Below are 27,585 nucleotides of genomic sequence, written 5' to 3'. Positions count from 1 at the left end.
TACTTCTCTCTAATATCATGATAAAATGGAGGCTTAAAACCTGGCTCATGCTTTGCAACCAATTCAAGTGCCTTAACAAATTCAGAGTTTTCACATAGTTAAATGGAATTGTACTAGTGTATAAAAATCTAGCAATTTGTTGACATGCTTCTTCTCTAAAATCCTTTTATAGTAGTTGATTGATGGTGGTTTGTGTGCTTCCACTCCTACTTGCTACTCTCTTTCCTTTGTCCAATGAGGTAATTTCATTCCCTTCATCATTATCTTCATATTTTTCAATATATTGGAAAGCCTTTCTTTTCTTTTCAGTTGCTTCTTGATTTTTAACCAAAACATTCAAAATCATCTTCTTTACCTCTTCTGGTACTTGCTGGCATGGCTAAACATCCTTTTGAGTGTAAGCCAAATGATGCTTGAAACGGTAAATGCCTCCATTGATAATTTTCTAACAATACTTGCACTAAACTCTTATCAACATCTATACCATATTGCCATCCCACATCAAGTCTATTGCCACTATAGTTTTTTTAGATGCCATGTATCCTGTAGTTTAAGAATCAATATATACAATTATACATCAATAATTACAAATATTGATACATGTTGAATGCCAATTCTAGAAACAGAATAAAAAATAATAAATAGAGAGAAAGTTAAAACAACAATGCAAAGGAAAATCCCTAATACATAAGACAATATGCATAAGAGTTTACTCTCTACATGGATAAATATATGTATCTACAAAACCAAAAACCTTTGATTATCCTAGTTTTGCTAAGTGGGGTTCTGGTTAAAGAGGTAATATATATGTAAATCCTTCCATAGTCCATAAAGGTTCAATAAATTCATCACTGAAGGAGATAAAGCACACAATTGTTAAATGTTTGAAATACTCTCACCAAAACTAGGCAGCTTTACTTGTTTTATAGTAATCTATCAGTTTGCATCCCCCCACCTTATATACCCACAAAAAAAAAAGAATGTCTACTCTCAACTGTATCTAGAATGCATTTCATTTCCTATATCACAACTAAGCTTATTATAGAACTATAGTGATCCATTCCACATATCAATCAATCCACCAAGAAACAAAGAATAAATCAAGAATATAAACCAACAAAACATAAAAACAGAATAAAACATTGAATAATTAAAGGTGCAAGCACTTCCCCAAAAAACTATGGTTGGGAACAAAAACCAAGTTGTATACAAAGTAAAGATAGATAAATAAAGAAAAATCAATGAATCAAACAAAGAGCATAAAATTCCTACGGCCCCATCAAATGCTCTTTGACAAAAAAATAATGAAAAAGGACACAAAACATGACACTTACCAAAAGAACCTAAAACACACACTTCTCAGCAAAATATTCACATTCTATACAACTTCTGGAAACAACTTGTAATCCTAGGTTATCCAGTGAAAATGTTCACATTATTTGCAAATGGACTCTAGAAACAAGTACAAAAACAGAAAAGGATCAAAGTAAAAACCTAATAGTAATTTTCCATATATAAATAAGTGAGAAATGCCTTCACTTCTCAGCAAAATATGTTATGCCTTATCCTTACATGATAGTTGGTTGCTCTCTAGATAAACAAAATGCAATAAATTCTAATAAAAAAAATGAAAAACTAGTGACCTGATTTCTTATAATATCATATTGGAATGCTAAATAGAAAAAACAAACCTTAGAAATAAATTCTTACCTTTTTCTCACCAAGAATGTTCTGGAATCTAGATCTCAATAGCAAGCAAAACCAACTGAGAGAGTGGCGACTGGAGATAATTAGATTCACATCATTAGACTTCAGAGGCGCTGCTGGTGAGTGGAGAGTGGAACTAATTTCTTAATTTGTTATGTCGCTGGTGATTTAGGGAAAAGGGAAAGGGGAAGGGTGGACTGTGGAGACGTGGACTAGTCAGTAGTTGTTTTTCATTTCATATGAAGTCGTGAAATCAGATGTCATTTATGTTTTTTACAAGTTGACCTGATTTTACACGAGTTTGACTGACTTTGATCAATTTTACTGTTTCAGAAACAAGGTGATGCCAAAACCTAACGCCATCTTTTTGGAAGTGCCACATGTTGTTTTTCTCATAGTGTAGCTTATAATGGTGAATGATAGGTAGTTTGTCATCATCATTGTTTTTTTCCTTTCCTTCATTTCTCTTCTCTACTCGAAAAAGTACATGGTTGTCCTCTTTGTTTTTTATTTTTTAATTTCAGTCATTATTTTTTTGATTTTTGATTTTTATTTTTATCCCTTTTATAAAAAAACATTTATTTATTTTCAATTTAATCATTCAATTACAATTTGTTATATATTATTTTTTACATTTTGGTCCTTATTCTTATGATTTTTAATTTTTTTTCATAGTCTTTTTGTTAAAGTTTTACTGGTTTTCAATTTCATCTTTCATTCAAAGTTTATGTTTTTTTTTCAATTTAGACCTAATTCTTTTGATTTGTTTTTCCTTTCATTTAAATTTATTTTCTTTTTAATTTATCTAGTTAAATAATTTTGATTATTCTCTAATTTATTTTTCATTTTAATTTTCACATTCATTCTTTTAATTACAGTTTTTTGTTTAAAATCCTTTAGTGTAATTGATTCTTTTTTTCTGGTTTAGTCATTTGGCATTTAATTTGTTAGGGATTTAACTTCATAGTTTTTTCATTTGTGGTTCTTCTAATTTAATGACCTGGGTCATGGTATTAAAAGTTAATGTGGCTCGACATATTTTTTTTTCATTTTCTTTTACGATTTTATTTTTCTATATTTTTTTCAAAGATTGGTTTTGTGATTATCTTCAAAAAGAATTCTATCAGTTTATCTCGTTTTATTACTTAAGTCATGAGTTTTACAGGTCTTTTATGAATAGAGTTTCATTCTTTATTTTATTTCTAAAAATATTATTTTGATCATCTATAATTTTTTATTGTTTTATACAAATGACATTTATTTTTAAATAATATTTCTATTATGTTCAGCCATGCATAGTATTTTCTTTCTTTTTTATTCGATTAATTTCATGTGTGTTTATATTTCTGTTATTTTTTATTGATTTTAAAAAACAAAATTAGTAAATATAATCGAGTAAATGTATCGTTTTGCAAGTTTAAATATCTTGATTTATATCTATCTTGTAATTTTCTAGATTTCTCTTTTAGTTATTGTTAACAATATGTTTTTATTTATTTACATAGATAGTTATTAATTCATTTAATTAGATGCTTGCATAAATCTTTTGGTTTATATTTTGAATTTTTTATATAATAAACATATCAAAATAGATTGTATATTTGTTTTTTTTTAAAAAAATTATAACCCACTGTAGAATACTGGTTATATAACTAGTTATAATATAATTTTAGGCTCTAGAAATCTAATCTGCAGAATAACTTTTCTGGGCTTTCCTCTCGTCTGCTTTCCCACTTCTCTGAATTCTATTAGCTTTAACCTAGCTAAATCGCATAGGATTTGTATCTTCTTTTCGCCCTTTTAAGATGTCTTTATCTTAATGAACTACCCTTATCCATGAAGCAGACAACAACCAGAATAGAATATTTAATTAAAGGCTCAGAAGTTTCATTGTTGTATATATACACTGACGCACGACCAAAACACAGGATTTCTATGTTTAATTTTATCTTTGAAGTCTTCGATTTTCACATTCTTGTTTCCTATCGTTTTCAGTTCTGGCATTTCCATCCTCAAACTACTTGTTTACTGTGACTTAGTACTTGGTGTTGAGACATAGAAAAGAAAGTCGTTTACGAGAAAGATTATGGCCAGCCATGAAAACATTAATTTTGATGTTAATGAATTTATTTACAAAAAAATTAATAAAAATTACTCGGTTGTTAAATCATAGTGGAAAAAAAATCTATTTTCAAACTAATTTGTAGTCTATAAAATTTATTTAGGTTCAATTTAATTTTGAGTTTTGAGATTGGTTAGAGGGTATTTTGAAATTTAAGAAGTGGTTAATAAGGTTTTAAAGATATGTTTAAGTATTTTTAAATAAAAATAAATGTAAATTGAAATTTTAAGATACAAAATATATAACCCTAATTTTTCACGACCAAAGATGGCCAGAAGATGTTGTCATCTATCTAGATAAACGAATCTGTTTATTTGTTGAAAAAACAAAATCTCAAGCAAGTGACATTGTCCGCTTGAGATAAAAAACAATAGACTTTCCTTGGGCTTTTTTCTCTTCGACATTAGGTGGGTGGGCCTAAACTTAACTTTATTGAACCTTCTATTTTCTATTTATTTTCAATAATATAACATAAAACTTTTTCAAAAAAAATAATTATAATGTTATTTTAAAAATTATAAGTTAATAGAATACTTTTAAGAAAAGATTACAAGTTCTTAATGTTAAAGGTAATGTGAGCAGTTATTTTATAAATAACTATAAATGAAACAAGTGTGTGTAATGTTTTTTTTTTTTTTAAATTATCATGAATATTCAATAAGAATGAAATATTTATTTTTTTATTTTATGTTTTTATATATTAAAATGATATTTATTTTTTATTTTTTATAAATTATTTTTAAAATCAATACATCAAAACAATTCAAAAATATAAAAAAATAATTTTTAATAAAATATTTAAATTTTAAAAAAATATAGTTTTAACTGCATTTTCAAACATGTACGTGAAAGTATATATTGCCAAGGGGTTACAGGAATTCACAATGCAATTATGAAGTATATAAACCGTGTTTACAAACGGAGGGTTAGAAGTATAGGATTGCCATGGGACTAGAAGAATTCACAATGCAATTATGAAGCATATACTGTTGTCAATAAGTCAATAGAAACTTCTCCTAATCCCCCACCTAGAAAAAACAGCCCTAGCTGTTCGCTTCTTGCATCTTATTAATTTCATTGAGAGAAACAAATGAACACATACACCTAAGTGTTAAGTGTGAATATGTATGTCATTATAGTTTAAAATATTTTTTATTTAAAAATATATTAAAATAATATTTTTTATTTTTAAAAAATTATTTTTAATATTAACATATTAAAATGATCTAAAATTATATATAAAAAAATTTAATTTTTTTTTTAAAATACAAATCACACCATATTCCCAAACAGGTAGTGTGTATGCATGTCTCCATCTGTTAGTGGACTTGGATGGTAAATAAAGTGGAGATAACTTATTTCTCATTGGAAATCTCCGATGGAAGACAAAAATCAATGGTTAATTTGAAGTTGAAGTTTTGTAATGAATTACAATTCTCTTCATGATCTTTTTTTTTTAATTAATATGAGTGTTCAGATCAATTTGTACATACCACAATTAATCCTATGAGTCTTAAAATTAACAATTATGTAAACTTCTAGTGACCATCATATCTTCAGGATCTTTGATTAGCTAGGAAGTAAACACTCTAATCCCGTCAAGTTGTATCATACAAAAAATATTAACAGAATAATTTCACTCTGTAACATAATAATTATATAAAATTGTAAAATATAATTTAAAATTATTTTTAAATTTAATTTAATAACTTAAATTATTATATTAAATTAACTCTTTAATATTATATCAGAAACTTATTAATGAAACGCTAACATGTTTAAATTTTATTATTTTTATTTTATTTCATGAAAAAGTAAAAGTTTACATTTGATGATATTTATTAAATAATTATATAAATCGTATTTTAGGATTTGATTCTTTAACAAAATACCATATAATATAATCTACACAAATGATCGTATCATTGAACCAAAAAATCCTCAATTACAAACTTATTCTCAAACTAAATAATCTGCATTATGGTAGTAGTTGTTAGTTACAAATTAAGTTGGGTAGTTGGGTGTTTATACTGGTTAGTAACAGCTAATTAGGCAGGCAATACCTGTTCGCAATGCAATCAAATTAATGACGAAAGGGAGCATCCATGATCCATAATTAATTTCTATTGAGATATGCGTTTTGGCAGAAGCTGCTTAGTATTTCAGCAGCATTAACAAACCTACACGGATTTGGCAGAACGAGTTGATTTGCCAGAGATTGCAATGATAATATAAGTGAAATTAAACTAATAAATTAAGTCAACTTTGATAACCATGTCTTACCATTACCTGTCCATTTTTTTTACCTCCCAAAAACAAAAGAAAAAAGAATGATGCGTTTTGGAGATAGACTTCATTTTGCAAAGAGATTAACGCGGGCGGAGCTATGAATTTTTTTATTTTTTAGGTTATTAAATAAATATATAATTTTTTAAAAATTAATTTTAAAATCATATATATAAATTCTTGAAATTAGCAGTAAAATTATAATTTAAATATACTACTTAAAATATTAAAAAAATTAAAAATATATAAAATAAAAATATTAACCAGATTTTTTTAATATATTTTAAGATCCTTGTAAAATTTCATCTCATTTTAATTATTGAATTAAAAATTTACTCAATAAAGTAAGCTTGTAAAATTTCATCTCATTTTAATTATTAAATTGAAAATTTGCTCAATAAAGTAAGGTTATCAATTATGATTTTTTATTAAATTTCTAAATTTCTCTAAAAATTCTAAAATTTTAACCTAATCTAAAACTAACCTAAAACATCACATTAGAAAGTTCCATATAATTTTTTTATAAAATTTAATAATTCAATCAAATTCTAAAATTTTAACCTAATCTAAAACATCACATTAGAAAGTTTTATATAAATTTTTTAAAAATTTTAATAATTCAATAAAAAATTATAAATTTTTTATATAAATTTAATTAAAAAATATTAATAAAATCTGATATAAGCAGTTGAAGCCTTTATAAAATTAATTAAAAAAATATTAATAAAATCTTTACATGAGATATAACCAGCTGAAGCCTTCTAACACTTGCTTCCGCCCTTGTCGGTAACCCTCTTCCAATAAAAAGAAATTTAGTCAACTAAGCATTCAATATTCTCAAGTATTGCATCATCATCTATCACTTCCTGATGCATTTATTTTCCTGAAGTTGATGCTTTATCGTGGAGTAACTCGTTTCTCTGTCCTCTGAAATTTCCCTGAAGCAACCAAGCTCACTTTACTAACACACAATTCCATTTCTCCTATGCTACTTCCTCTTCGCCATAATGAATTCCTTGGTTTTTCCGTTATCTCCTTTTCTTTCAGTTTCTGTTATTGTATTGTTGCTATTCATTCGAATTCCTTCATCACTAAGCAACAACGACCTGTTCAGTGACTGTAGTAATCAGTTTGTGTGTGGCAATATTACCGCAGACTTTCCCTTTTGGGGAAGTGCCAGACCTTCTTCATGTGGCATTCCTGAATTGGAACTCAAGTGTGAGAATAATATCACCAAGATGAATATTAACGAGGTTAGATACCGTGTTTTGGACATCAAACAGGATACTGAAATTCTCAGGATTGCAAGAGAGGACAGCTTGGTTGGATTGTGTCCGCCTCAATTTGTGAACAGCACGTTCGATCCTATGGTGTTTGAGTCTGTTACTGGTTACATGAATTTTACCTTTTTTTATGGTTGTCTGCCTTTTGCTTTAAATGGCCCTGCACTATTCACTTGCAGAATCAATGGGGTTAATTATCAAAGTGGTTTTGTGCTACCAAAAGCTAATGGTCCTGGGGCTTGTTACAGCAGCGTCTTTTTTCCAGCTCCTGTAATAGCTTTGCCATCAATTCTGGATTTGCCAGTTTTCAAACGATACCTGAAAGAAGGTTTTGAGGTAAGATGGAAGGTTGATAGCACAGCATGTAGAGAGTGCTTAAGGTCTGCAGGAGTTTGTGGTTATGACAGTACTTCTAATGAAACAATTTGTTACTGGCCAAATCAATCTAGAGGATCAAATACATATGCTCCAACCAGTTCAACACCCACTGCTGCTCCTGTTTCAGGTATGTACCTTAGCTATGGCTGGGATCAGTATACGAACTCAAGCCAATGCTAGATGCTTCACGTCTTAGTTCCTTTCCTGTCTTATTCATTTAAATTTTGTCTTAACTATACTTGGACAGAAGTAAACACTGATATGACCATTTTTTTCCCAGAACAACTTGTCTAGTCCACTAGCTAGGGAGGCTCAAACTTCAGAACTAGACCGTGGTAATAACCGTAGTAATAAGGGATATAGCTTTCCAGTTACATAATGGTCATACCACAATAAATCGAGGCCAGTGGTGTCAATATGATACCAAGTAGTCATAGGAAGTTTTGATAACAGGTTCTGCAGAAGATTAGGATGACAACGAAAATTGTATGATTTTTTGTTTAAATCTTGGTCATAGCTAAGAATTTTACTAAATCTTAACAAGGAAAAGCTAAAGACATCCAAGATAAACTCATCATATCAGTGACGATCTCGCCAATGTTCTCATAACAAAGATGACCTTGTCTGCTTTTAGGATTTGTTGCTCTTGTGTAGACACTGTTCACATGGTTACATATGAACCATGGAAACAAATTAAGGGCAGCTGCACCTTTCCTCTGTCGCTGTTGTGTAAATTCAGTTCATCATATTCCGTTTCTGTATTGCTGAAGTCTTTAGATGTAGCAGAACAAACGTGATTATTAATTACAGGAAATTTACAAGCGGATCCAAAAATTGAGTTCATATCATAGACTTCATGTTCTTGCCGATAATATCATTTTTGGTTGTTAAATGTTCAGTGTTCTTTTTCCTTGTACAATGTAGTCTAACAACTCAAACTTAAAATCCAAACCCAAATTCTCACCTCTTGTTTCCGTCTGGTCTTGCCTTTGTTGGTATATATGACAGTTATTCTGAAACATTGACAGCTTTTACTCTAGGAACTTGAACCTAGAATATCATAAGATCACAGCATCTTTATTTTTATCTGCATACCTTACTTTTAGTCCTTGCTTTGTCTGCTATAATGTTTGTTATGCTCAGACCTGTCAGGACAGAGAATATCATAACATCCCAAGATCTTTGTTTTTATCCGCATACCTACTTTTATTCCTTGTTTTGTCTGCTATACTGTTTGTTATGCTCATGCTTGTCAGGACAGATAGCTCAGTCTCCCGGAAATTAGTTGGAGGAAAATTTATCTTTTTATTTTTTGGTTTAGTCAACCTTGTAAACCAAAATGAATAAGAAAGTGTGTCTCGGTTTGAGTTTGTCGCAGGCCGTAGCACAGCAAGTACAAATGCTATATCAGACCTGAAACTAGGAAAATTCTACAAGGCCACAGAATTTTCGATCAGGATACCAATTATACATTAAAAATTATTTTATCTTGCTACGAAAATGACCTGCCTGTTTGGTTGGCTACCTAAATTTCAATTGATGCCACTCTTATCGCTCTAATTGAAGCTTCTCGTTGAAAATTCTCATTCCCCTTTGGTCAAATACTCGCTACCAATTCTATTATAATAGTTGAGTGAGATAACTTCCATCTATTTTTGTTTTTCCCCTTAACTCAATACTTGATGAACAGTCTTTCCTTTCAATCCTCTCTTCGTGAAAATGCGACCACATCTCCTTCTGGCCATGTCTTGGTTTATCCTGTTCATAACCATAATCTTTGTCTGTGGTTTCACACTTGTGTTTTCTGCAGATGATGAGCGGTATCTAATCTGCAGAAACTTGTTTGATTGCGGAAATATTAAGGGTATTGGTTATCCTTTCTCGGGATCCAATAGGCCTGATTACTGTGGCTATCCAGGGTTCGAGATCAATTGCAGCAACCAAGTTCCGGAGATCACAATCACTCAATCGACATACAAAGTCCTTGTTATCAATAATCAGTCACGGACTCTTAACGTTGCTAGAACAGATTACAGAGAAAATCTCTGTCCTACTCTCCTACTCAACACAACTTTGAATCCCAATCTTTTGAATTACACAACGGATGATCATAACATAACAATCTACTATGGTTGCCCCGCTCAAGGTCCACCAACTTCCTATCTCTTAACTCAGTTTCCATGCAGCATAAACAGCATTGAGATGACGGGCTACTTTACAGCAACAGACGACTTCTCTTTCCTTGGTAACCTTGCTTCTAACTTAATCCGTTACCTGGAATCCTGCGACAACAGTGTTAAAGTTCAAGTACGTCAATCAGCTCTTGAGCCAATTATAGAAAATGCAACTGTAGCAAAGTTGCTTGGAGCTCTTAATCAAGGTTTTGGGCTGGAGTGGAATGCAAATGATACCTTATGTGATGCATGCAATTCTTCTGGTGGTCAGTGTGGGTACGACCAGAGAACTAAAGCATTCGCTTGCAATTGTGCCGATCAACCTCGAGATTTTAATTGCCTACCATCACCACCTAGACAGTCAACAAGTACATCCTCTTTCCAGTTTCTTTCCTTGATGGCATAATAGGATAAATAGAGATAGCTCAAAAGTAGGAGGATCTTTGGTAATAGAAACAGGCGTGAAACATTCCTTTGAGTAGAGTTAGAAGCCTAGCCAACTATTAGGAATTACTCGTCATTCCCACTGGTCTAGGTTTTTCGTTCAGTAAACTTCGATTAGTCCAGATTCTTCCTTTAACTGGTCCAGGATTTTTGTTTAGTAAACTTCAATTAGTCCAGGTTCCTCCTTCAACTAGTCCAGGTTTCTTGTTTTCTGAAATGCAACTAGCCATCCCACTCTTCTAATCAATCAAGGAATATATTCATCTTTGCAGATATTTGCAAGTTCTACTACAGTTTTCAAGTCTGGTCAGGTTTTAGCTTTCCATATTTTCATCTTTGGTAATTTATGAGTTTGATAGCTTTCAAGTAAATTCTCCAATGAATTCAAGAATTTGATGCTTGAATTACTTTCAAAGGCTCAAAATTAGGATTCTTTTTTTCAGTCTTGTGTTTACTCTGGCCCTTTAGAGCTCCATCGGGTGATGGTTTGAGTACACAAAAGAATTCTACACCTTGTTCATGGAATTTTAATTAAATCTCGGTTAATCTCTGAGAGTGTTTGTCCATGCCTGCTTCTTTAGTAGTTGAGTTTATTGCTTGGAAAAACTGAACAGTTCAATTACTCATGGTTTGTTTCCCCTGTTTTCTCTGTTTTTTCCATGTCTTCTTCGCCATTTTCTAAACCCCTATTATTAAAACTGGCATTGTTCATGGGTGGGACCTAGCTGACCCGGATTTAGGGTAACTATGTGACTCCGTACTTTTCCCGGATAGAGTTTGATAACTATGTTCTCAATTGTGAACCTGCTTCCTTTTAATGTTGTCTATGATCTGAATGAATTCCTGAATTATTTTTGTATTCAACAAATAAAAACTCAGATAGCCAATATCATATATTAGAAGTTAGTCCAATTTATCGTGCTTATTAACCAAGTGCCTACAGCCTACTGAAAATTTGTTTCAATGTGATCATTAATGTTTCAACTGACGTTTCTCGCTTTCATTTTTTTCGCAGAGGAGACCTCTAACCAAGATTCACTTAAAATAGGTAGAGTTCTGCTACACACACATTAAAAAAAGAAAAACAAAAAGCTGAGCAGTTTTTTTTTCCTACTTCCAGGACTTGGCATAGCAGGTACTGTTGTCGGTGTCTTTTTGGGATGCTGGATCATGACCATTATACAACGGAAGAGAAGAAAAGCTGCCCTACTGAAAAGCAAAGACCTTCCTATAGCAGCTACTCCTTTAAGCAAAGGCCTTGCTACTTCAACTAATCTCTCTCAAACCACCCCTTCTCTTACCCCCTCAAAGTCTGACATTGATAAGGGCAGTACCTACTTTGGAGTGCGGGTGTTCAGCTACAATGAACTTGAGGAAGCCACTAATTGTTTTGATTCTTCAAAAGAACTTGGAGATGGAGGGTTTGGCACTGTTTACTATGGTTAGAAGATGAAATTATTTTATTTTGGAGTATAGTAACTTTGCATATGTTAACTTCTTTTTTGACTCCTTTCTAAAGTTTTAATGTAATTGCATGAATGATCAGGAGTACTCAGGGATGGGCGTGTGGTTGCTGTCAAGCGCCTATATGAGAGCAGCATGAGACGTGCTGAGCAGTTTATGAATGAAATTGAGATCCTAGCTCATTTGCGCCACAAGAACCTGGTGGAACTCTATGGATGCACCTCAAGGCATAGCCGAGAGCTTCTACTTGTTTATGAATACATGCCTAATGGAACTGTCGCTGATCATCTTCATGGAAGACAGTCGAACTCTGGTTTGCTCACTTGGCCTGTTCGGTTGAGCATTGCTATAGAGACAGCCAGTGCACTTGCATACCTCCACGCTTCAGATGTCATACATCGTGATGTCAAAACCAATAACATTCTCCTAGACAACGACTTCCATGTGAAAGTGGCTGATTTTGGTTTGTCGAGATTGTTCCCAACTGATGTTACTCATGTATCGACTGCTCCACAAGGAACACCTGGATATGTTGATCCGGAGTATTATCAATGCTACCAACTGACAGACAAGAGCGACGTTTACAGCTTTGGAGTGGTCTTGATTGAGCTGATATCAGCTTTAGAAGCAGTGGACACCAAGAGGCATCGGCATGATATTAATTTGTCCATCATGGCAGTGAACAAAATCCAAAACCATGCTTTAAATGAGTTGGTTGATCCATTTCTTGGATTTGACAAGGATTTCGTGGTGAGGAAGATGGTAACATCAGTTGCAGAATTAGCTTTCCGGTGTTTGCAACAACAGAGGGAAATGAGGCCTGCTATGGAGGAAGTGTTAGAGATCCTTAGGAGAATTGAGAAAGAAAATTACGGAGCAGAAAAGGCAGATGTATTGGATATTCGTGAGGATGATGTTGGTCTATTGAAGCATCCTCCGCCTCCACTTCAACTTTCACCAGATTCTACGAGTGATCAATTTTGAGCAAGCAGTTCTTCAACTACAACACCGCATTCCTACTAGTTGTAGAGATATCCTTATCCTTTGTGCTTAAAATATGAGTAGAAATTTCAAGTGTTGTACAATCAGTGAGATTGATTTTTACTATCTTCTCTTGGTTGTTATTGTTATATGATGGAATAAATGCATGATTGATATGCTTGTGGACTGACATAGAACTATATATTATGCGGGAATTCGTGATTTTCTATCAGAGGTTAACAGAACTACATTTGTACCAATCCTCTAACGCTAAATAAAGCAATGTTGAAGAAGAAAAGAATAAATCCATCAAGAGAATCAGAACAACATGCTGGAGCTAAATTTCTTCAGGTTGATTAATGTTCCATACTTAATTGTGTGCATTATTATTTGATGCATCATGGGATTAGGGATGAGAGCCCTCTAAGACTTGTATTATTCCAATACAATGAAACTTTTCCCCTTCACCTATAGACGTAAGCATAGCAGAGTCACGTAAAACACTACTTAGTAGATGTGTGATTGTTTTTCTTTAAGCTTGTTATGATTATTCTCTTTATCTAATTGAGGGATCCTTAACACTCATACTGCAAGAAGTGCTGAAAACGTTTTTTCATGTTTCTGATCTTAATGTTATAATGATAATGCCATTTATGGCTTCAAACACAGCTTTGAGACGAGAGAATAGGTTGAAGCAGATGGGTGCAGCGTTCTTACATTGACAGGCTGAAGCTGAATGGCGTTGTCCATGACACTTGTTATTAATTGACTGATAGTTTTCCTTCATTTCTTGTTGATATATCACTTTCCTGTTAATAAAACGATTTGCATTGACAGGAAACTTGGGTAATCAGTTACTGCATGTCTTTCCTTCCTGTGTATTGAATGCCTTCTTCTGTTTCTTTCATATGATATGCCTTGAAAGTGTCGTATTTATATTTATTATTGCTTGTTTCAAGCCATTGTCATTGATTTCCTGTTTGTATTTATTATTGTTTGATTTAAGTCATTGTCATTGATTCCAATTTCCTTGTATCTTCAGTGATAACTAAAACCTTTTTGTTTTTTAAGAATGTTAATGTTTCCTGAAATTATATCTACATTCCTCAATTCAAAAACAACGCCTCGTATAGCATGGATATGATTCTTCGTGGTGTCTCTTGATCCCTCGTAGTGTTCTAGACGGCATTTACTCCTGCGTTGTGGAATGCGATCAATCTACTCGCATACTAATTGATGTAACATATAAAGCTAGGGTTTCTTAATTTCTAAAATTTTATAGCCCTAAATTATAGAGAAAAAAACTAGAATCTCTAAAGTTATAATCCTTAAGCCTAAGTGTAGAGAAAATTGCAGATGAACCTCTTATTTATTTTAAAAACACTTTGTTTCATAAATTATCTTATGAAAAAATTGCTTATAAGATTGTTTACATATAAGAATAATGTCTTATCTGGTAAAATTTTAATTAAATCAAAAGCAGAAATAATTCCAAAAACAATAAGAAAAATTAAAAAAAATCTAAAACAGTAAATTTTACGCCATATTTAAGCCTAAGATCCTAAACTATTGGCATGTTAATAGTTAGATTTTTAGAATGTTCTAATAAAATTTTAGTTTGATCCAACTATAAGATAAAAACAATATGCTCGTTTTCATTAAATTATATGTCAAACTCTTTAAAAACACTTCAAAACCTAAAAAAAAATATTAAAAAAATATAATAATATAATAAAAATTAATTGTGATAATAACAATAAAGATAATGTTGCATGTCTAGAACATTGTAATTAAGGATTCAATGTAATTAAAACCACCACCCGAGGTCTCAGGTCCAGCAATTGATGAACCTAGCAAATGTTTAAACAAGTTTTAAGGGATAAAAGAAGATTTATCAAGGAAGAAAAAAAAGGCAAGAGAAATTTTTAATAATGAACCGAACAAATGTTTGAAGAAGTTTCAAGGGGCAAAGAAGATTTATCACAAAAAAAATATCAAGAGAATTATTTATCTAAAAATACCTTTAATATTGCCTATACATGATAATAACATTACCATTACAAGACATACTAAAACGCCTAGAAAAAACACCATAGCCGAATCCATATTAGCCAAGGTTTTTCCTTTCTATTTTGCCTTTGAACTTTTTATTATTATTATTATTATATTTTTCTATACCCAATTATAAACATTTGTTAAGGAAAGAAAAATTTAACAATTATGGACCAAAGTGTAAAATAAAAAGAAATCTCATGGCCAATCTCAAATTTTCTAGAAAAAGTTATACTTAGTCCCCCACTTTCCTTTTCTTACTCTACAGTCCCTTTAATGTTTACAATTTTAATTTTGATTCTAAAATTTATTTCTTAATATTTCAACCTTTAAGTTTGAGACAAGAGAGAAGAAAATCACTTGAAATGGTGAAGAAAATAGTAAATTAGAAAATAACCACTTTTTCGATGATGAAATTTATTGTTATTGGTGTCAATGTGTTCTATTTAACAAGATAAGTTTGATGGTGGTAATTTTCTCTATATACATGCTCAAAAAAAAATAGATTAGGTTCCATTTAGATTTTTTTTTATTTTGGTTGATTTTTTTAATCAACATTTGACCTTTTCTTTTAATCCATTTACCTCACTTCAAATATCAAAATGTACTTCATTATTATATTCTTTTTCTATTCCAAATTCAACAATACAATGATTACTTGATAAATACACACCAAGATTTTTATATCACTTAAAGATATTCTCTCTTCATGATTTTTTTTTCTTTTATGAAAATACATTATCAATACCAAGAGTTCATACCTAACTTTCAAAGGTTAACAAGAGCGATTTTTGTTATCACAATTTACTAATGACTAAAACAGTCGATCGGTTTTGATGGATCAAGTCAATCTATTATCACATATTAACCTAGATAAATCTTTAGAACTATCTATCTTAGATTTTATCATATGACTTATCAATCCTTCAAAGTATGCATATTGCAGTGTGTAATTTAATTTTAATTATGCTATCAAGTAGGATATAAAGATTTACATCAAACACTTATAATGGATACAAATCGAAGTCTTCCTCTCCTTTCTTCTTTGATTACTTGATTAATTTCTTCATAAAATTCATCATGCTTATTGATATGTTTTTTAATAAACCTGTCTAAAACTTATTCTCAACAATATATATTATTAGTTCATTTTATATTTTATTATTATTGTTAAAATATTAAAAATATAAATATTTGATTTAAAGATCAACAAGAAGCTTTGATTAATATAACAATATTATTTCAAATTTATGTAATTAAGGCTATTCATTTTATTTTTTTAGTTGGATTGAAATGGAGGAGAACTATGGAGAAATCTTTTGTAGAATTTGATGTTTTTGGTTGGCCTGAAATGATCCAAAATTGTTTAGCAATCTATAATAAACATGATTTAATTATTATTATTTTTGTTAAATATAATGAAATTTAAAAAAAATGGTTAAAAACAAGTCAAATAAAGCCCATGATTCAAATTTAAAAAACAATTAAATTACATCAAGATTTAAAAGTATTAACTAATTCTTTTCTAAAATATTCCATGAGAGTGATGTATGGTATGTTAAGTAATTTTAAATTATATATAGTTTATTTTTAACCAAGATATTGTAGAATCACCCTCGATTCCTCAAAACGGTTTCAAAGCCTTGAAACTCAATGACCTTTGAAAGTCTTTACGAAGTCTTGGTAAACCATGGAACAGGATGGATGGTACAACGTAGTCCAGGGGTTAAAACTAGAAAAATCAAAATTGATTGAAAAATTATCTTCTAGGCATTAAGAGAATATTACCAACAAACAAATGACATATATTGAAAAGATGCAAATAAAAATATTTTTTATAAACATTATTTTGACCACAATATTCATTGAAAACAAATTATCATTTACCGACTCAAAACTAAACAACACCAACAATCCACACAATTTTGTTAATGTCACAAATTTATATTTAAATTTCATGCTAATTCAAATAAGTCAACATCAATCCAAACATAAATCATGCATCAATATTTAACGTCCTCAAACACAAACCCAAAAAAATGAACTTATAATTTAATACAAATAATCAAGTTTTATCAAGATCCAAACATAAATCAAACCAAATTAACAATCTAAATATTATACAAAATAATAAGCTTTTTGCTCCAAAATTTCATAATTTATCATTTGTCCAAAAATAGTTTGAGTTCATAAATCAACCTTCTGAAATGATTGAAATGTCTAGGGTATAATGCAATGGACACTACAAGACTGTTGGGACAATCACAATACGTGGATTAATGTGCTGCCACTAGAGGAGCGTGAAGTCATGCTTTGGTGACCCGAACAGATTGAGACACTAGATCAGGTAGATCATCAACCCCTATTGGCTTTTTCCAATAGTGAGGCAAACGAAGATCTAAGAAAGGAGATCCGACCACATTAAGCTTTGGCTCCCTTCTCCTCTCTCTCCTCTTCACGCGACTGCTTTCCTCTCCTAGTCTTGAGAGAGGATGTCTTTGCTGGCATTAATGAAGGTCATAGGCGAGGGGATTGTTGCTGCTGAATAGGGACTTGGTCCTGTCATAGGTGCGATTAACAGAGTGCACAGGGGGGTATATATAGGAGGGGGGAGAGAGAGAGAGAGAGAGAGATCTTAAACAACTCAAGAGAAGGAAGCATCTATGAAAAAGAAAGCTTGAAGAAATTTTGCTCACTTCATAAGAGTTCTTTTTTTTTATTTTTTTCTCTTTATTATATTTTAATTTAATAAGTTCTTTTGTTTGTTTTAATTAAGAATGAACTAATTTTCTTATTCTAGGGCTAGGATGTAATCTTTGAATTCATGACATGAGTTGAATGTAATTGAATTTCATATATTTTGTTGATTTTAATTTGATGATTTTTGTTTTCATCCTTGTAATTTATTGGCCATGAATTGCATATTTAAGATATTTAATGAAGTAAAGAAAGTTGAAGTTCAATATTAGTTCGTGAATTCATCAAATCTTGGTAGTGTAGTTTAGAAATAAATACACATTATTGTGACCTATATTCAAGATTCTACAAATCTTAATGAATTTATATTAATTTCTATAATCATGAAAATAGACATAAGATTAATATAGATGTAGTTGTTATACCTTGAAAAAGGGCATCATATACAAAAGGGAATTCAGTTATTACAATTAGCAAAAGATTAGTCCAAAAAACTATATTTAAATTTATGGAAGGAATTCATTTGATGAAATCTTACAGCTTATAAATTTGCATTTCTGATTTTAAATTAAAAAAAAAGAAATTTGCATTTCTTTATATAAATTTGAAATCTTATAAATAATATAGGAAATTGATGAATTAGTACTTAAACTACATCCTTCTGAATACAATACTTGAATTACCCTATTTTATATGCCACAATTGATACATTTATGGTAAAAATATCGGACGAATCAAAATGTAATGAGAAAGATATTTGAATATTCTTGTAAATAAGCATAAATTAGAGTATAATTAATAATTGATGATTTTAAAGTTGTTTTGCTCTTATAATAGCTTGTATATAACATATGTTTGGATTTCCTAGTTAATTTTGCAATTAGACAATCTATATTTATGTTCTTAAGAAAAACTTGTTGTTATAATTGTTACAGTCTCACTAACAACTAAAACGGTTAATCGGTTCAAATTGTTCAAGTCAATCTATTGACTAATTCTTGCAAAATTCTCATGCATTCATCACTAATAAATATAAATCAACCAATTCATTTAGTCATACCAAACAATCAACTAATTCATGTAGAATTCCAATTATGATAGATTAACCTAAGTCAATTCTTAGAATTGTCGATCTTAGATTTTATCATATGATTTATTAATTCTTTAAAGCATGCATGGTGAAGTGTGTGGGTTTATTTTAATTTTGCTATCAAGTAGGATATAAAAATTTACATTAAACACTTAAAATGAATACTTATTTAAGTCTTCCTTTGCTTGCTTTTTTGAATGCTTGATTGATTTTTTCACGAAATCCATCATGGTTGTTTTTGTATTCTTGAATAAAAATGTTTAAAATTTATTCTCACCAAGGCATATTATTAATCCATTTTTATTTTATTATTATAATTAAAATATATAAAAATATAAATATTTGATTTAAAGGTCAATAATTAGGTTTTAATGAATATGACGATATTCTTTCAATTATTCTTTCAAATTTATGTAACTAATGCTATTTAATTTTTTATTTTTGTTGGGTTCAAATAAAGGAGAACTATGGGGAAATTGTTAGTAGAATTTGATTTTTTTGGTTGGCTTGAAATGATCAAGAATTGTTTAGCAATAAGTTATAAACATGATTTTAGTGAGTTTTTTAAAATGTAATGACTTTGTGCAACAGTAAGATTGTGATTTTTTCATGAAAGTTGTCAATGGTAAAATTGTGGTTTTTTTGTTATTTTTGTTGATTTTTATTTTGGTGTCAAAATGAAGGATGTAAAGTGTATTGAAGTTATTAAAGCTCCCGAGGGGAAAAGTAATTTACTAAACTATGAAGAAAAAGTGAAAAATGAAAAGTAATTATCCCTTTCTCTATATATAAAGCTAATTATTAGTACTTGTATTACTTATTTCTTTTATATATAAAGCTAATTATTAGTATTTGTGTTCAACCTTATTTCTAATTAAGAAAGATACTAAAACACTAATATAATTCTTAAAAAGAGTTTGATTTCATTCATTTATAAATTTAGGCCTAGCAAAACTTTATTTTCACTAGTAAAATTATAAAAATGGTTAAAAAGAAGTCAAATAAAGCCAATGATTCAAATTTAAAAGACAAATCAAGATTTAGAAGTATTAACTAATTCTTTTCTAAAATATTCCAAGAGAGTGATGTACGGTATATTAAGTAATTTTAGATTATATATAGTTTTCATGTAATCTTGTATTAATCATAGGCAATTCATCATATCATCAATTATGTATATTTACCTTTATAATGAATCTAGACTTGGTAGCTATATTTTACAATTGTTCTCAATAGACATAAAAATAAATATTTTCTCTCATTTCTTTATCTCCCTAAACTTTCCCTTGAGAAACCAAGCTCCGTTTACCAATACGTAATCTCTCTACGGCACTTCCTCTTTACCATAATGAGTTTCCCAATTTCTCCTTCCTCTGTACTGTCAATGGAAGAGGTTATGATCTTTGAAACTAGAAAGACTAAGTTATCATATCGCTAAAACTACAAGGACTAAATTACCATTTACCAGATTATCTTTAACCAGGATATTGTAAAATCACCCTCCTACCTCAAACGGTTTCAAAGCAAGATTAATTAAAGAAAATAGGAAGAAGACAATCAATGACCTTTGAAAGTCTTTACGAAGTCTTGGTAAACCATGGAACAGGATGGATGGTACAACGTGGTCCAGGGGTTAAAACAGAAAAATGATGCCATTTCCCATTAGCGTACTTTTCCTGGTATCCCAAAATTTTCAAATACCTGTCTGTTGGAAATTTCTGCTTCAATTTGCACTTGACTGACTAAAACAACTTTTCAGTCAACGTACCAGAGCCAACCATTGCCATAACCCTGTCAAGAGTCATGTACTATCTAACCCCTCTTCCATTAGGCCATTACCACACTACCCTGTTTCCTTGCAGCATTCCACGCCCAGAACAACCACCACCGTCACCCCCTTCTAATTCCTCCACCAATGCACCCCCTCAGCACCGCTGCTGCCACCTCCTTCCTTTCCACCCTCTTATTGTTCCTCCACTTAACGGCATCATCTCCTTCGAATGACATGAGTAATCTTTCAAACTGCAACCAAACATTCTCTTGTGGTGCCCTCACAGACATCACCTACCCTTTCACCGGTGGCCAACGTCCATACCACTGCGGCCCGCCGGAGTTCCGGCTCAAATGTGATGGTGAATCAGTAACCACCCTCATAGTTAAATCACTGCCTTACCGAGTCATTTGGGTTGACCAAACCACCCAAACCTTAAGGCTCTCATGTTTAGACTTCCACGATGACCGTCCATGCCCCGTCCCATCCAATTGCACCACTTTTGATAACGTTATCTTCAGCCTTGCCTCCAACCATGAAACCCTTACTTTCTATTATGGGTGCAAGAACTTAGGTGGCTCTGTCGAGGAAAACTCTAAGTTCTCATGTCCCATGCCAGGAGATTCAGAAGATGGGTTTTTCGAGGTTGGTGATCATCCTCCTGTGGACCGGTACTGGTGTCGGACTAGTTTTCAAGTGCCATTTGTCCGGAGTTGGAAACAACAACTTCAGGCTGATGGGTCATCATTACTTAGTAAGGTTTTGAAAGAAGGGTTTGATGTCAGTTATAGGGATCCTTACGGTGCTGATTGTCAGAAATGTTCCAAGCATTCTGGTAGGCAATGTGGGTTTGATGGTAATCCTATTTGCATCTGTAATGATCACCTCTGTCCTGGTAAGTTAAAAATCGATATTAATTTTGACTTGCCAAAGTCTTCTAGTTTCCTTACGAGTTTGGTAGCTTTCAAGAAATGCTAGGCCTTCTTGTGGTAATTGATATGGAGGTTTTTTTTTTATCAAATTATGCAAAGCTTCAATGATTTCAAGAATTAATGCTTGAATTGCTTGCAAGCCTCACAAGTCCAGTAGCTTTATTTACTGGTAGTGAATAATAAGTTATAGCATTCATTCAATGTTCATGTTAAGAGGTTCAATGTTCAAAATTATGCTTCTTAATTTGCTTGAGTCTGTGTTCAATTCTATGGGGTTATCATTTGAACTCAACAATATGATCCCTTTCTTCTTTCATCACATGTTAAATAATTGTCGTTTAAGCTCTGCTAAATTATTTTGCAATAATTAATGCTTATTTCTCTACTAGTTGCGGTCAGTGATAGGAAAAAGTTGCGCTCTTCAACTACTCAGAAGGGTTTTCCCCTGCTTTTTTTCTGTTATTACCCACCACTTTTTCTTGTTTCTCCATGGATGACCTGCATCCTTTACTGTGGCCGTTGTTTAGGCCCATAGCCTGTGTGTCCATAATCTGACTGAATTCCTGAATTAGTTTGTATTTAACAAATAATAATTAAGATAACCACAATCATATTTTAGAAGTTTCTTGCTATCTGATCTTGCTAACAAGTCCCAAATTTGTTCCAAACTTTTTATTCATGCTTCAACTGATGCTTCTCGCTCTCGTGAATTATGCAGCGAAGTCTAACCGAAAACCACTTATAATAGGTACAACTCTGCTACATTACTGTATTAAATCAGCACTGAAAAGAAAAGCTGAGGAGTTTTTTTTTTATCATTTCCAGGAGCCAGCTTGGCAAGTGGAGCACTTGTCATCTTTGTGGGATGCTGGATCATAGTTGTCAAACAAATGAAGAAAAGAAAATCTGCCCTAGTGCAAAGCGAAGGCCTTCCTGCAGTTACACCTACTTCAAGCAACGGCCTTGCTACTTCAATTAATTTCTTTCGAACTACTCCTCTTGCCAACTTAAAGTCTGACCTTGATAAGGGCAGTACCTATCTTGGAGTCAGGGTGTTCAGCTACAACGAACTCGAGGAAGCCACTAATTGTTTTGATTCTTCAAAAGAACTTGGAGATGGAGGGTTTGGCACTGTTTACTATGGTTAGAAGATGAAATTATTTTATTTTGCAGTATAGTAACTTTGCATATATTAACTTCTTTGTTGACTCCTTTCTAAAGTTTTAACGTAATTGCTTGAATGATAAGGAGTACTTAGGGATGGGCGTGTGGTTGCTGTCAAGCGCCTATATGAGAGCAGCATGAGACGTGCTGAGCAGTTTATGAATGAAATTGAGATCCTAGCTCATTTGCGCCACAAGAACCTGGTGGAACTCTATGGATGCACCTCAAGGCATAGCCGAGAGCTTCTACTTGTTTATGAATACTTGCCTAATGGAACTGTCGCTGATCATCTTCATGGAAGACAGTCGAACTCTGGTTTGCTCACTTGGCCTGTTCGGTTGAGCATTGCTATAGAGACAGCCAGTGCACTTGCATACCTCCACGCTTCAGATGTCATACATCGTGATGTCAAAACCAATAACATTCTCCTAGACAACGACTTCCATGTGAAAGTGGCTGATTTTGGTTTGTCGAGATTGTTCCCAACTGATGTAACTCATGTATCGACTGCTCCTCAAGGGACGCCTGGTTATGTTGATCCGGAGTATTATCAATGCTACCACCTCACCAACAAGAGCGACGTTTACAGCTATGGCGTGGTCTTGATTGAGCTGATATCAGCTTTAGAAGCAGTGGACATCACTAGGCATCAGCATGATATTAATTTGTCCAACATGGCAGTGAAAAAAATCCAAAACCATGCTTTAAATGAGTTGGTTGATCCATTTCTTGGATTCGATAAGGATTTCGTGGTAAGGGAGATGGTATCTTCAGTTGCAGAATTAGCTTTCATGTGTTTGCAACATGAAAGGGAAATGAGGCCAACTATGGAAGAAGTTTTGGAGGTATTAAGAGGAATTGAGAGAGAAAATTATGGAGCAGGGAAAGGAGGTGTTGAATGTTAGGGACGATGATGTTGGCTATTGAAGCATGCTCCTCCCCCACTTCAACTTTCACCAGACTCCACGACAGATCAATTTTGGGCTAGCAGTTCTTCAACTGTAACACCTCATTCCTACTAGCAGTTGATATTCTCTAGTCCTTTTTACGAAGAAATTTTCAAATGTCCTACAAATATCCCATATGTCAATGGTTTTGAGGTTTATTAATTATCCTTTCTTTGTATGGTGTTGATTTGTTGTTAATATGCAAAAAATGTGACGAACGCCACTGTAGAGGCTTCCAAGGCAATTACGTGGTAGTTCGAATAAATAGTTTTAAAAATAAAATTATTTATATCATTGAATTCTTCTTTTAATATTAAATTTATTAACATCAAAATCAAAGTTATAGATAACAGAATCTTGTCAATTTTTTTAACGGCTTTCTCTAGAGACTAAAGTATAATAAAAAGAGTTTAGGGCCAAAATATAGTAACCTAAAAGAATAGAGATAAAAAATAGAAGTAAAGTAAAACTTAAGAGATTAAATAGAACTTTTTTGCGCTTTTATGAAAAGTCCTTTTGTTTCTTCTTTATCTTAATCTTGGTTTTTTTATCTCTCAATTTAGTTTTAAAAAGAAAATTAAAACTTTATTTTATAAAATTTATCATTAATTTAATGTTGCAACATTTAACAACACATTAGGTTAGTGAAGGAAAACATATTATTTAAGCACATAAAACATGGAGACATAACTTCAAACGATGCAATTGAAAAGAAATAAAGAGTAGTGATCAAATTGTAAAAACACCAAACTTGAGGGACTAGATTGTAAAAAAAACAAAAAAAATGCATAGTCATTAATAGTTTTTGTAAGAGCGTGAACAGTTTTCCTAGGCAAAAAATGAACACCTAGGATTTCTCTCTTCCACTTATAAAAAAAATAAAAAAATAAATAAAGTTGAAGGGTGATTTACCATGTACATACAACTCATTATTCACAATAATAGTGTAATTGCAATTTTACCTTTTAAAAAAAAAACCACATGACTTTGTGTTTTAGGTATTTTTATTTTTTAAATGGACTATTAGTCATTAAAGATATGACTTTTATAACGTAATAAAATTATATAATTACCCTTTCAGCCATATTTTTAAAACTTGCTAAGAGGTGTGTTTATCTTTCCATTTGTAAAAGTATAGCTAAATAACATGCTTACCCTTTGTATAAAAAAAATCAAACCATGCATCTAGGGGCTTTTAATCTTTTCACACTATTTCTTTCTTCTTTTTTTTTAATTCCATGACTACCGAGAGCAATTTATCTTTCAAGGTCAATTAATTAATTTCTTAACACGAAAATTTATGGGGCATGTGAGAGCGACGTGCAACTTTTATCCTAATAGAAATTTTATTTTTTTTATTATGTTTTTAGATGCGTTATCATGTTTTTTTTAATGGTATAGCACATATCAGTAAAAATAGAGTGTTTTTTTTTTTATCTTTTTTTCTCTTGAAAATATATATATATTTCAACTTCAATCTTTATTCTTTTATCTCTAGTTTTTGTTATTGGTCCTTTTATAAAAGTCTTTATTATTTTTAATTTCATCATTCAATTCTAATTTGTGATGTATTATTTTTTAGATGTAGTACTTATGTTTTTTATTTCTAATTTTTTTCCCTAACCTTTTTATAATAAAAATTTTATTGATTTTCAGTTTCATCCTTCATTCCAAATTTATGGTATATTTTTTTTAATTTGATTCGAATTATTTTAATTTTATATTCTTTTGTTAAAATTATTTTTGTTTTCAATTCAACCCTCAAATCAAAAATTTATAATTTCCCACTAATTTATTTTTTATTTCTATTTTCACCCACATTCTTTTAATAGCAATTTGTTTTTGGAATTTATTAATTTAATAGCGATTTGTTTTTGGAATTTGGACTTTGTAGTTTTTCATGTATGTTGCTTTCAGACTTATTATTTAATTCATGAATTTGAAAAGTTAGCAAAGATAGGTTTTTTTTTTACTTATTTTTTTCTTATTTTATTTCTCAATGTTAGTTTTTACTTCAAATAAATTTGGTTTTATGATTTTTTTTAATTTTTTTCTATCAAGTTATTCCAAGCTCGTGATCCCATATAGGTTTGGCAATCTATAAGATGAAGTAATTGAACAATTTACCTTGTACAAAGATCTTCTTTTAAAAAAATTGTCTCTTAATCCCCTTTTTCATGATCTCCCTCTACCTCATTTTGCATAATTGATACTGTTCTCTAGCCGATGCAGGTTTAGAGTCCAAAATCCCAGCAAATCCAAAAAGAAAAAGGGTCATAATTAGATTATTGCATACGCTATTAAAAGAAATTAGAAACAGAATCATACTTCGTGTGCTGTCCTTTATTTTTATTTTATTTTGCCTTCATGGATTCTTAACTCTTCACTGCCAAAGATAGATTATCACTTTTCACTGTCGAAGAATACCAGAAAACAGACAGGAAGAAGAAAATAAAAGAGAAACAACGTAGAAAGTAAAGAGAAAAAAAGGGACTCTGGGAGAAGACTCGTTGCTGTCACTTCTTCGAAGAATTATTTCTGCAAATAATATATACTTAGTCAATAAACAACAAACATGATTCATTCATTATTATTTAATTCCGAGATTAGATTTAACAGTTCCTGAACTTGTTTTTGGCAATTATCATGCCAACACTAAATTCTCAGTATTTTGATGAAAACTATTAAGTGAGGACAAAAGCAACCGTCCATCTCCCTTCCCCTCTACAAAAGACAAACACAACATTATTTATTAATCTGATATACTTTGGACTTAACCAACATGAGATTAGATCATACAAAGTAGCAGCATTACATGCAATTTTCCATGGCCTCAAGCTCTCTTAATCCCATCATCATTAGCCATCGCTAAAACAAAAACACAATTCCATCTCTCACGCTCTACTCCTTGGACTCATTCACTAGCATCAATTCCTATATACCGAAACCTCCCCTTCTCCTCCACTTGTCATCACATAACAAATACTACCACCCACCCTCCAAATCCAGACAAACAACAGCATACAATTTAAGAGATTTTTAGATCATAGTAAGTATCCTTCTTCTTCAAGAACGGCAAACAGCATAAACCCGAAGAAAACCCAGATGGGTTAAATAAATTAGATCTCAAGATTGTATAGAGAGTGAGAGAGAAAGTGGGGTCTTCTTGTTTTCGTTGATTAATGGCGACGCTGCATAAATTCAAGCTATTAGCTACACAATGTGCAGTGACAGCAACACCAACGCAAAGTCCAACAACAAGTCCCGTCTTCCACATCCGCCGCCGGAGGAAGACTCTTCGGATGCTACTTTCAAAGAACTCCGATGTTCGCCGGAGGATTCCACGGCGAGAAGATGAATCGGAAGGAGAGGAAGATCCGTTGCCCGAGAAGAGGGTGAGGAGGAAATTGAAGGATTTGTTTGTGTCTTCGCCGCCTTTTGAGGAGAAGGAGAGAAGGAGTGGTGAGCGTGGTGGCGGTGAGGAGGTGGGGTTGATTAGTGGTGGTGCAGCGGCGGTGAGGAGAGGTGGTGTCGGTGGCGGCGCGTTGAGACCGGTTGCGGCGTCGTTGAGATATAGATTGTTAAGGAGAGCTTGGAGACCTGTATTAGTTACCATCCCTGAGTAGTAAATTGTTTCGGAAAATTTGTACGGATAAATGGAATATTTTTGTTTCTTCTATTTTTAAATTTTGTGAAGTATTTATTTTTACTTGAGAAATTATATATATGATGCTTGTACGTAGAAATTGATTCTCAAAGAAAATTATCTCTGTTTTTTTTTGTTTTTCAGATTTTTTTTTTTAAAAAGGATAGTTTTAAACATTTCTAGAGAAATTTACAAAAATTGATAATTGTAGCAATTATTTAAATAATTGGACTTAATTTAGATTTAATTTAGATTTTGGTTGCTCAACCAGCCCGTTGCATCTAAAGTTTGGCTTCCATAGCAAGAGGAGGATTTATTCAGGTTGTCAATCTTTCACAATTGAATTTAAAAAAAGAAGAAAGATTAAGAGAAAAGATATTTATAATTACATTTAAATAATCTATGATATCAGAACTTGGTTGTCCTTCCCTTGCTACCAAACTCACA

At 31.7% G+C, this 27,585-nt stretch overlaps 3 protein-coding genes across 5 annotated transcripts; all 3 read left to right on the top strand.

Annotated features, from left to right (window-relative positions):
• Positions 1–6,951: 6,951 nt before the first annotated feature.
• LOC105133020 (probable serine/threonine-protein kinase At1g18390) lies at positions 6,952–13,099 on the top strand. 3 transcript variants are annotated; one of them, XM_011036796.1, is made up of 5 exons: positions 7,926–10,229; positions 10,266–10,318; positions 11,410–11,442; positions 11,515–11,835; positions 11,941–13,071. In XM_011036796.1, the coding sequence occupies exons 1-5, from the start codon at positions 9,496–9,498 to the stop codon at positions 12,840–12,842; spliced, it is 2,043 nt and encodes a 680-aa protein (XP_011035098.1). In that variant the 5' UTR covers positions 7,926–9,495; the 3' UTR covers positions 12,843–13,071. The 3 variants fall into 3 exon arrangements, with proteins under 3 accessions (XP_011035099.1, XP_011035098.1, XP_011035096.1); XM_011036797.1 differs by lacking the exons at positions 7,926–10,229; positions 10,266–10,318 and adding an exon at positions 6,952–7,903; XM_011036794.1 differs by having other exon boundaries at positions 7,926–10,318; positions 11,941–13,099.
• A 7,229-nt stretch (positions 13,100–20,328) lies between these two features.
• On the top strand, positions 20,329–23,677 carry LOC105133019 (probable serine/threonine-protein kinase At1g18390). Its single transcript, XM_011036793.1, has 4 exons — positions 20,329–21,344; positions 22,100–22,129; positions 22,207–22,524; positions 22,630–23,677. Exons 1-4 carry the CDS (start codon positions 20,594–20,596, stop codon positions 23,448–23,450), a joined length of 1,920 nt encoding a protein of 639 aa, XP_011035095.1. The 5' UTR covers positions 20,329–20,593; the 3' UTR covers positions 23,451–23,677.
• A 2,478-nt stretch (positions 23,678–26,155) lies between these two features.
• LOC105133018 (uncharacterized) lies at positions 26,156–27,273 on the top strand. Its single transcript, XM_011036792.1, has one exon. The coding sequence runs from the start codon at positions 26,675–26,677 to the stop codon at positions 27,116–27,118; it is 444 nt and encodes a 147-aa protein (XP_011035094.1). The 5' UTR covers positions 26,156–26,674; the 3' UTR covers positions 27,119–27,273.
• Positions 27,274–27,585: the final 312 nt, after the last annotated feature.

The sequence above is a fragment of the Populus euphratica genome, unplaced genomic scaffold (assembly GCF_000495115.2).
Source record: "Populus euphratica unplaced genomic scaffold, PopEup_1.0 scaffold99.1, whole genome shotgun sequence".
Classification (NCBI taxonomy): Eukaryota; Viridiplantae; Streptophyta; class Magnoliopsida; order Malpighiales; family Salicaceae; genus Populus; species Populus euphratica.
Note: the sequence above shows the minus strand (reverse complement) of the source record. Positions and strands in the feature narration are given on the sequence as shown.

Bases quoted from the DNA above. Each gene is read 5' to 3' on its own strand.
- LOC105133019 (XM_011036793.1), top strand. From the start codon at position 20,594: ATGCACCCCCTCAGCACCGCTGCTGCCACCTCCTTCCTTTCCACCCTC. The intron at 21,345-22,099 runs GTAAGTTAAAAA...TGAATTATGCAG, and splicing joins TAATGATCACCTCTGTCCTG to CGAAGTCTAACCGAAAACCA. The intron at 22,525-22,629 runs GTTAGAAGATGA...TTGAATGATAAG, and splicing joins GTTTGGCACTGTTTACTATG to GAGTACTTAGGGATGGGCGT.
- LOC105133020 (XM_011036794.1), top strand. From the start codon at position 9,496: ATGCGACCACATCTCCTTCTGGCCATGTCTTGGTTTATCCTGTTCATA. The intron at 10,319-11,409 runs GTACATCCTCTT...TTTTTTTCGCAG, and splicing joins ACCACCTAGACAGTCAACAA to AGGAGACCTCTAACCAAGAT. The intron at 11,443-11,514 runs GTAGAGTTCTGC...TCCTACTTCCAG, and splicing joins CCAAGATTCACTTAAAATAG to GACTTGGCATAGCAGGTACT.
- LOC105133018 (XM_011036792.1), top strand. From the start codon at position 26,675: ATGGCGACGCTGCATAAATTCAAGCTATTAGCTACACAATGTGCAGTG.